This window comes from Taurulus bubalis, assembly GCF_910589615.1.
Source record: "Taurulus bubalis genome assembly, chromosome: 2".
Classification (NCBI taxonomy): Eukaryota; Metazoa; Chordata; class Actinopteri; order Perciformes; family Cottidae; genus Taurulus; species Taurulus bubalis.
Window position 1 is genome coordinate 1706896 of NC_136590.1, and position 10499 is coordinate 1717394.

The 10499-nt window shown below is 41.5% G+C and overlaps 1 protein-coding gene across 1 annotated transcript; it reads left to right on the forward strand.

The window, feature by feature from the left end:
* Positions 1-4486: 4486 nt before the first annotated feature.
* Positions 4487-7606, forward strand: LOC306753329 (15-hydroxyprostaglandin dehydrogenase [NAD(+)]-like; the record flags this gene model as incomplete). The annotated part of the gene is made up of 7 exons (XM_079237202.1): positions 4487-4579; positions 5521-5644; positions 5762-5868; positions 5939-6035; positions 6294-6370; positions 6461-6615; positions 7489-7606. The coding sequence occupies 7 exons, from the start codon at positions 4487-4489 to the stop codon at positions 7604-7606; spliced, it is 771 nt and encodes a 256-aa protein (XP_079093328.1).
* Positions 7607-10499: the final 2893 nt, after the last annotated feature.

The window sequence follows — 10499 nt, forward strand, 5'->3', positions numbered from 1 at the left end:
GCTGCGTTCACAACACGCTGTTTTACACGTTGGACTTTTTTATTCCATGTTTGTGCATTAAAACACTGAGTCTGTTAAAAAGGCTGAAGTTATAAAGTCAGTATGTGTGTGGTGTCACCTCATGTCCTTAAGATGCACTTTGGGTTTTCAATTGAGTGTAAAAGGGAATATTTCTCACTAGCTTTTTTGTGTGTTGGCAAATTGTGATATTGTGTACTCCCTCAGGTTCAAACTGCACCTTATTTTCAATAAATCAATTTGAGAAGTTGAACATGTTCCTCGCTCGTCATTCAGGGTGGTGGTGGGTCAGCAGCCAGACCAGTTGAACCAGTGGCCCAGACCACATGCATGTTCTTATTTGCTCACAATTATTTGTTGGACCAGTTATGTCCTTCTCAACTGTGACTAAAAAGCTTTGAGCAACCTTTCATTGCGTTTTGTTTTAGTTTTGTCTGTCCTGTCTGTATTTCCTGTACTAGGTAGGTACAACGTGATTAAGGTAACAAAAAAAGAATCAATAAATATAATTTTGAATTATTAAAAAAGAAAGAAAAAAGTTATAATTGTTAATAGTCGTTTAAAAAATTTAATAACAATAAATAACCACAAAGAAATAAGAATAAAATTGAATATGATTGTCTGATTTATGTTAAAAAAAATCTAAGAAAACACTTTGATTCTTCAGACTACTGCCTAATAGTCTTATTATTGCCATTTGATGACAAATGCTCATATATTGTAAAGCCTAAATAAGTATATTTATTATTTTGAACAAAGGTTGAATGTTATTTCACAAGTTTCAAAAAGTGCCCCCAATTTGTTTTAAATGCCCCTGGACAGTGGGGGCAAAAATAGCAACCTAAAAAATATGTATATTTCCTACCCTGAATATGACTTATAATGAAGCCAGACCTATCAGTAATAAACAAAGATCCTGCATCCTTTATTTTATATATATACATACATATATATATATATATATATATATATATATATATATATACATACATATATATATATATATATATATATATATATATATATATATATATATATATATATATATATATGGGCCTTTTGTGCAGGTGCACTCTGTTAAAAGGCCCTCTGGTCTCAGTTGGTGTCTCTCTACATCCTGAGACACTGTAAAGTCTGAGTTCTCGATGCGGTCCTGAACGCAGCCTCAAGGCGGCGTGTTGCGGCTGTAGTGAGAAGTTCCGGTCCGAAAGAACTTCACCAAGCGACCGATTTGAGCTCCGGTGTTCGGTAAGAGCTCATATTCAGCTGAAGATAACGTTCACTTTAACCTTCACTGTTCATGACTGATGAACCTGCTAGTTTTGTGTTTGAAAAACTCCAATGCAGGACTTTCTGTGATTTAATCGCCTCAAACGGATAATAAAACATCCCGAAATAACAACTAATGATGCTGATTTGTAAGAAGTTTGAATTAAGACTTTATCCGATTTCTCCACAGGACGGCAAGCAATCAACTTTTAAAATTCTTGTTTTCTTCATGGAGTCCGGTTCGCTCAGTGCTAAGCTAAGCTAACACTGTAGCGGCTCCATCAACTATCAACATAATTTTATCTAGGCATAAATACAGCAGTTGCGTTATTGTTTATACAAGAGACACGTTATGGTTTATTCATCTGCATGTGTTCACGTAGCTACGTCCGGTCTTATCATAGAACTCAGGTTCAACAGACGAGACGTTTCTCCTCCATTTCTGTTTCAACCACGTCAGTGACGTCAGGAGTGATGTCACGTCTTTGTACGTATTTCAACTTGAGTTTAAACAAAAGATGCCAAAAGATATGACCCACAGTTGTATCAGAATAAACGAGTTAGTCTTTTGTAAGCTGTTATGTTGTGTACTTATACAGCTCTCTAGTAAGCAGTGTTCTGGCGTGTTTCTGGGGCTTTTATTGTGAAGGGACAAACGGAAAGAGAATTAATGCTCTAGTGACGTGTGCAAACTACAGAGCATCACGTTGTTTTCTTCATAATGTGAAGTATAGGCGCAATATAAACCCTCGGCTACATTGGTGGGAAACCCATCGGGAGATAACAGCTAAGTGTCGAAGGCGGTTCGCCGAAGTGAGCTAGTTAGCATTCACGTTAGCCACTGCTAACGGTAATGCTAACACGTTAGCCACTGCTAACGGTAATGCTAACACGTTTAAAATGAATGAAGCATCAGGAGCTCCTGTTGAGTTGTAGGATCATAAACTGTGTTCACTAACTGGAGCTTGTTGTGTTTCCTGGCAGACGAGAGAAGGGCAGCAGCAGGTGTCTGATCCTGGATCCTGAGACGTTGGCCTGGAGACGGACAGGAAGTGGCCTGGAGACGGACAGGAAGTGGCCTGGAGACGGACAGGAAGTGGCCCGGAGACGGACAGGAAGTGGCCTGGAGACGGACAGGAAGTGGCCCGGAGACGGACAGGAAGTGGCCCGGAGACGGACAGGAAGTGGCCTGGAGACGGACAGGAAGTGGCCCGGAGACGGACAGGAAGTGGCCTGGAGACGGACAGGAAGTGGTCTGGAGTTGGCTCCGTTTCTGCAGAAGAAGAGTGACGTGAGTCCAGAACTTCCTCAACGTCACACCTGGAGACGTGTCGCTTGTATCGCAGTACTTTTACTGAAGTACTGCACAATCTGAGGTACTTGTACTTTACTAGAGTCTTTTCCTGCTCCACTAGATTTATCTGACGGCTTTAGTTACTTTACAAACTCATTATAAAACATAGTTTATAGAACACGTTTAGTCATAAATTAATCTCAGACAGTGAATCCAAGTACAGATGGAAGTATTAGTAAACTGGTTCCAGATGTAATAATGTAAACATGTTTTATTTATTAGTAATAATGTTGAAGGTTTTGAGTAGATGACCATTGTGAAGCAATTTCTATTTATTTGTACAAATCAATGATAATTAATAATCTGCCTTAATCCATAATGATAATAAAAACATCTATTGATTCCAGCAGGGAAATACAGTTATAATGAATAAAATAAATGACCAATAATTAAATAAACGATCTGATATTAACTATAAACACAATACAGACTTTATCCACTCATATTTATTCTTGTGCACTAATTATATTTATACAAGTTGACCATGATGACCCGTCTGTCTCCAGGCAGGAGAACATGATAACCACCACTCTACGGACAGACGTGCTACGTTCAGGGACCGTGGGAAAACTTGCATACCGCCGTACAGAGCGCAGACTCTCAGTCTGTATTAGAGCAAAACGTTCATGAAGCTCATTGATTGGCTCGGATCAGTCACATGACGCTTCTTCCTCCTCCTCCTCGTTAGTATAGTGGACAGTATCTCCGCCTGTCACGTCTTTATCTTGTTTAAAGAAGAGAGTGTTTGTTTGAAAGTTTTCTGAAACTCATTCTACAATCAAAGAAATGAAGCTGATGATTGTTTTGCTCTCATACGGAGAGTCTGTCCGGCTGTTTGATGAGTTTCCATGGTCTGAAGACAAAGCAACAACAGCATATATACATTATTATTTTTGTTTACATATTAGTGTTTGTGGGCTGTGTTCAATATTTACTCATGTTGTGATCATAAATATATTTCATGGACTAATGTCTACAACTCTTAATATGTGAACCATTAACGGTAAAGACACATTTAATTGCAATTTAAAAACTGTAATATAATTATAAGGTAAATAGCCATAAATAAGTCAAGTACTTATAATCTGTCTGCCTCTACAATAGTGACAACCAGTAAACGGGGATAAACTTCTCTTGATTGCATCAATGGAAAAAGAAATGCAACCATAAATGATATCAAAAACATTTTTTTATTGAAGGACATTCATTTACAAGGATTGTTATACATCACATGTATGAGCTGTACACGTAACATGTACACGTGTGTTCAGTGGGCTGCAGGTCCTAGATAGAGATTACATAGAAGACACAAAATATCAGGAATGAAAAATATTCATACAACAGAAGATATAAAAAAGATTTCACATATAATATTAAAACATCACGTTTTATACAATTGCAGGAATTCAATCTTTATAATCGCTTGATTCAATGTGGAAGTGTGTATTGTGTAGTATGTGTGGCATACAATTAACAGTTAACATTTAAAAATCAAATAACTTTGTTTCTGCAGTCTTGAGAGGGCATTTGGGGTCAGACCTTCAGCACCATAAACTTTAGTGCACACCTGTAAACATTAACGTGAGCAGTAAGGTGCTGCTGTTACCCAAAGGGTCATTCTGCAAACCTCCTTCTAATGTTGTTATTGAGCTGAAAACCAATCAGAAGGGCTTTCAGGGCTGGACATAGAGACAAGAGGCAGAGAGTCACGTGATCACAGAGCCATCAGCAGCCGCCTGGTGGGTCAGACGGCCGTTTAAAAAGTCCACAACTCCTGTCACTCCAGCGGGGATCCTGACCTCCTCTTCTTCCTCCTCTTCCTCCTCTCCTTACCGAACAGCTGACATGGCGTTAAGTGGTCAAACCGCAGTGGTGACCGGAGCGGCGATGGGGATCGGGAGATCCGTCACGGAGATCCTTCTGCAGAACGGGGCCAAGGTCAAGCTTGGAGAGAGAGTGTGTGTGACAAGAGTGTGCGTGTGCGTGTGTGCGTGTGTGCATGTATGTGTGTGTGTGTGTGTGTGTGTGTGTGTGTGTGTGTGTGTGTGTGCGTGTGTGTGTGTGTGTGTGTGTGTGTGTGTGCGCATGTGTGGATGCATGTATGTGTGTGTGTGTGTGTGTGTGCATGTGTGGATGTGTGGATGCATGTGTGTGTGTGTGCATGTGTGGGTGTGTGCGCGTGTGTGTGCGTGCATGTGTGTGTGTATGTGCATGTGTGTGTGTGTGCCCGTGTGTGTGCCTGTGTGTGTGTGTGTGCGTGCATGTGCGTGTGTATGTGCATGTGTGTGTGTGTGCGCGTGCGCGTGTGTGTGTGTGTGTGTGTGTGTGTGTGTGCCTGTGTGTGTGTGCCTGTGTGTGTGCCTGTGTGTGTGTGTGTGCGCGTGTGTGTGCGCGTGTGCGTGTGTGCCTGTGTGTGTGTGTGTGTGTGTGCGCGCGTGTGTGTGCGCGTGTGCGTGTGTGCCTGTGTGTGTGTGTGTGTGTGTGCGCGCGTGTGTGTGCGCGTGTGTGTGTGCCTGTGTGTGTGCGTGTGTGTGTGTGTGTGCGCGCGTGTGTGCGCGTGTGCGTGTGTGTGTGTGTGCCTGTGTGTGCCTGTGTGTGTGTGTGCGTGCGTGTGTGTGTGCGTGCGTGTGTGTGTGTGTGTGCGTGTGTGTGCGCGTGTGTGTGTGTGTGTGTGTTCATAGCATTTCTTTATGTGACATTTATGAAACATATTCTTTAAATTTAAACCATAAAAAGACAATTAATGTCGACTGTTCAGTAAATATATCTCTGGAACGCGTCCAAAAACAGTGCGTGTGTGTGTGTGTGTGTGTGTGTGTGTGTGTGTGTGTGTGTGTGTGTGTGTGTGTGTGTGTGTGTGTGTGTGTGTGTGTGTGTAGGTCGCCCTGCTGGATGTGAATGAATCTGCAGGCCAGACTTTGAAGGAAGCTCTGGACCGGCAGTACGGAGCCCAGAACTCTCTGTTCCTCCGCTGCAGCGTTGAATCAGAGGAGCAAACCAAAGGTGGCGCTCGGGGGCGGGGCTTAAGGACTGATTGACAGGCCGTGCCACCATTAACCTTCACCTGTTTCATTGTTGGAGTTTAATGTGGCCCTTTGTGTGTCATCCTCTGCTCTCAAGCCGCCTTCCAGAGGACGGTGGAGACCTTCGGCCGGGTCGACATCCTGTGCAACAACGCCGGCATCCTGAACGAGGCGGAGTGGGAGAGAAGCGTCAACATCAACCTGGTGAGAGATTATAATCTGACCTCATCCAGATTATTATTATTACAAACTTCATGCATTGACCCGTGAGCAGGTGGCGGTCATCAGGGGGTCCTACACGGCTCTGGAGCACATGAACAAGTTGACTGGAGGTCGGGGAGGGGTCATCATCAACACCGCCTCCATGGCAGGTATACGACCCACAATGCATTTCAGTGCGCCTTCTACGGAGTACTTCCTTGTATCTCCTTTAAGCACAAAGAGTTGTTGTGCAACTTTTCTGTGCACGCTCTATAGTTTATGGTGAGACTTAAAAAAACTTTTTAAAAAAAATAATTAAAATGAAAGGTACACATATTCATAAAGGTTATTAATGTATCTATTAATATAGGCTTATAATATAGTTTTTATATACAAAGATGGCGACTGACCCGACCCCCGTCCCTCAGGTCTCGGCCCCCTGCTGAGCTGTCCGGTCTACACGGCCACGAAGCACGGGGTGGTGGGCTTCACTCGGGCCATGGCGGTGAGGACGGCTGTTCGTCAACAGCTCCACCTTTTCATCCTTTTATTGTTCGCTTCATGTGTGTGTGTGTGTGTGTGTGTGGTTTACCAGGCTGCCTCGGCCGCCTCGGGCTACGGCATTCGGTTCAACGCCGTTTGCCCGGCTTTCGTCCAAACCGACCTCCTGGCCAACATCTATGACAGAATGGGACAGTTTTCCCAGCTGGCTGCCGAGACCCAAAAATATGTGGACAAAGGGGTGATGAAGTGAGTTGAGGATCTTTATGGTTTAAATGTTTTATCTGTGAGCTTCTCTGGTTGTATAGAAGTCTATGCTTCATGTGTTACATCTGCATTCTCTCTCCTGACCACCAGGGGGAGACTCCTCCGGTTGTATAGAAGTATATGCTTCATGTGTTAGAGCTGCATTCTCTCTCCTGACCACCAGGGGACGACTCCTCTGGTTGTATAGAAGGCTATGCTTCATGTGCGACTCTTCTGGTTGTATAGAAGTCTATGCTTCATGTGCGACGCCTCTGGTTGTATAGAAGTATATGCTTCATGTGTTGAAGCTGCATTCTCTCTCCTGACCACCAGGGGAGACTCCTCCGGTTGTATATAAGTATATGCTTCATGTGTTAGAGCTGCATTCTCTCTCCTGACCACCAGGGAGCGACTCCTCTGGTTGTATAGAAGTCTATGCTTCATGTGTTGAAGCTGCATTCTACTCCTCTGGTTGTATAGAAGTCTATGCTTCATGGTTTAAAGCTGCATTCTACTCCTCTGGTTGTATAGAAGTCTATGCTTCATGTGTTGAAGCTGCATTATCTCTCCTGACCACCAGGGGTGACTCCTCTGGTTGTATAGAAGTATATGCTTCATGTGCGACTCCTCTGGTTGTATAGAAGTCTATGCTTCATGTGTTGAAGCTGCATTCTACTCCTCTGGTTTAATAGAAGTCTATGCTTCATGGTTTAAAGCTGCATTCTACTCCTCTGGTTGTATAGAAGTCTATGCTTCATGGTTTAAAGCTGCATTCTACTCCTCTGGTTGTATAGAAGTCTATGCTTCATGGTTTAAAGCTGCATTCTACTCCTCTGGTTGTATAGAAGTCTATATAAATGGTGCTTCTGGTTGCAGTGCGTCCGAGGTGGCCGAGGGCGTCCTGGAGCTGCTGACCGACGAGACGAAGAACGGGGAGGCGCTCATTCTGCGATGCAGCGGGAGGAACTACATGACGTTCCCTACCTTCAGCTAGCAGTCTCTCAGGGTTCTACGGTCTCCGGGTCACCAGGAGAACGTAGAACCTTTAAAGTCACGTCAGCGCTTCACTGATTAGCTGGAAACTTGGATTCAAATTGTTTATGAAATCTATAAACGAGGCAACATTAAAAAAGAGTAAAGAGTCATAAAGCCATAGTTACTAATGACTTTCTTATGAGACCAGTTCATGATTATTAAAGAATAAAATACCCAGCAATGTATGAAGTATTTAAATTCCACCACTTCGATCAAGTTCTACATTAGAGTACTGCTCATGTATTAATACACCAAATACAAATGATGCAATAACAAAACACTCAGTATGAGTACTTTTGATAGTCTGTACACAATACTTGTATACTTTTACATAAATAACATTTTGAATGCACTTTTACTTTGAATTGTGTATTTTTATATTCTGCTACTTTTACTGACTTAAATGATCTGAACATCACAACAAACTACAGACCTGCCAGCTGGTGTGTTTATTTGTTTATGTGTTTATACATGTGTGTTTGTGTGTGTTTGAGTGTTTGTGTGTTTATATACATGTGTATATGTGTGTTTGTGTGTATGTGTGTTTAAGCTTGAAACAGAATATATATATATAAACACACATGTATATACAGTACACATACATACGCATATATATATATATATATATATATATATATATACAGTATATACATATACATGCATACATACAGTATATACATATACATGCATACATACAGTATATACATACACATTTATATACATGCATACATACGCATAAATATATATGCATACGTATACATTTATATATACACGTATATACAGTACATTCTTTTTCCCCATTCACTGATTTCACTTTGAGAAGAAACGCACTTCATTATGAAAGAACGTGTTTATTGAAACTGCACTTGCACGTGCAGAATGACGTGACTTTGAAACAAAATGAATTACCATAAGGAGAAAGATGAGGTTATCTGGGACGAAGAGACCTTTTTATGTCACACAGTGACACCTAGTGGTCATTACGTGAAATACATTCTGGATTTCCTTAAACGAACACAATGAAACATGATGCAAACATCCTCGTCTGCTGTTCGGTCATCAATTTCATCGGTTTGAGTAATTATTTATAGGATTGTTTTGCACCTTGTACGAATGTTATACAAGTAAATAAGTATATTTTTGTGTTTGTTTTTATTAATTTGACTTTTCTTTGCTCCATCGGTTAATAATAGAGACTCGAACCTTTTTAATCAAAGCAACCGTCAATGCCTTTTCTATTCCTTGAAGAAAAAGAAGGCTGTTTTCTTTTGTTGGAGAGAAAAACACAACACACATGCAATGCATTGTGGGTGTGTTTACCTGCCATGGGCGACTGTTGACGATGACCCCCCCAGGACCTTTTTGTTTTATTCACTTTCTAGACTCGTGTTCAATGTATTTTACCAGAAAACTAATACTGTAAAACATTTAGGGTGAATTTGTACTCAATGAAGTTAGTGAATTTATTTCCCATGCTTTAGGGCCTGCTGTGCTGCCTTCAGGGTCCTGCACCCAGGAGCAGCTTTTATGGGACGTCCTGCATCACTTCTACGTCGCAAAAGATGCCAACGAGGAGCTCCTCCTCAAGTCCTCCATGTTGAAGATAAAGAGGATTGCAGTAAAGTCCTTGCGGAGTAAAAAGCATCACTGTTGATACAATTATTTTTGGGCTTATTTATCACCGGACTATATAGAACCTTAAAGATGGAGAAATATAGATTATATATAGTCTGTACATGCACTTAAAAACAAGAACACACAATTCTACGTTGTCTTTTATTTTCCAAAACAATCATCAGCTACATTTCTTTATGCATTGTAGAATGAGTTTCAGAAAACTTTCAAACACTCACTTCTTTAAACAAGATGAAGATGCAACATTAAATGTCCTCCGTTAGTTTTTTCCCCTCAAAACAGGAAAACTTTGTTGTGTCTTTAGTGCAAAGCAGCAGCTTCAATCTTCTGTCAGTCTTCACACAGACTCAGCAGCTTCATGATTATCGTCTTAAACATTCAAACGTACTGAAAACACGACAAAAATAAATAAATATACTCCCCGTCGGGGAATCGAACCCCGGTCTTCCGCGTGACAGGCGGAGATACTGTCCACTATACTAACGAGGAGGAGGTAGAAGTGTATTGTGACTGATCCGAGCCAATCAATGGGCTTCATGAATGTTTCGCTCTCATACATACGACTGAGTTTTCCCACAGTCCCTGAACACACCACGTCTTTCTACCATAGTGTGGTGTTATCATGTTCTCCTAACAAAGACATGTCACATAACCTGAGGTGCTGCAGTTTGACAACCTGTCCCTACACCTGAAAGAGCCCAAGAGTAATTAGTTCATAGCCACTACGGTTGGAAAATAACTGGTTTCCTCGTTACACAAAAATTGTCACATAACGTTTGATTTACATTTCAACCCGTTGATTCGTACTAATATTAGATCTCGACTTGTTTAAAAACAAAATCTGTTTCCGCCCGGTCTCGAACCGGGGACCTTTCGCGTGTTAGGCGAACGTGATAACCACTACACTACGGAAACTGTGTGAAGAGATGCGTTCAGGAACACCAGGGATAAACTGCACCGTGTGATCTTAAGTCCAGCATTACATTATGAACACATGAAAGATGAACCTGAGCAATGACTTGATGTTTGAGTTGATGAGCAAACCCTCAAATACACTGATTATCACACGGTGACAAATAAGTTAAAATAAGAATCCTTTGTTAGTGATAATGAGGAACTTGCAGCATTACAGCAGCAAGATACACATTACACACACAAAAACATATTTAAAATAACACTACTATTTTACAGCACATATGCAAGATGTAATGGCTGTG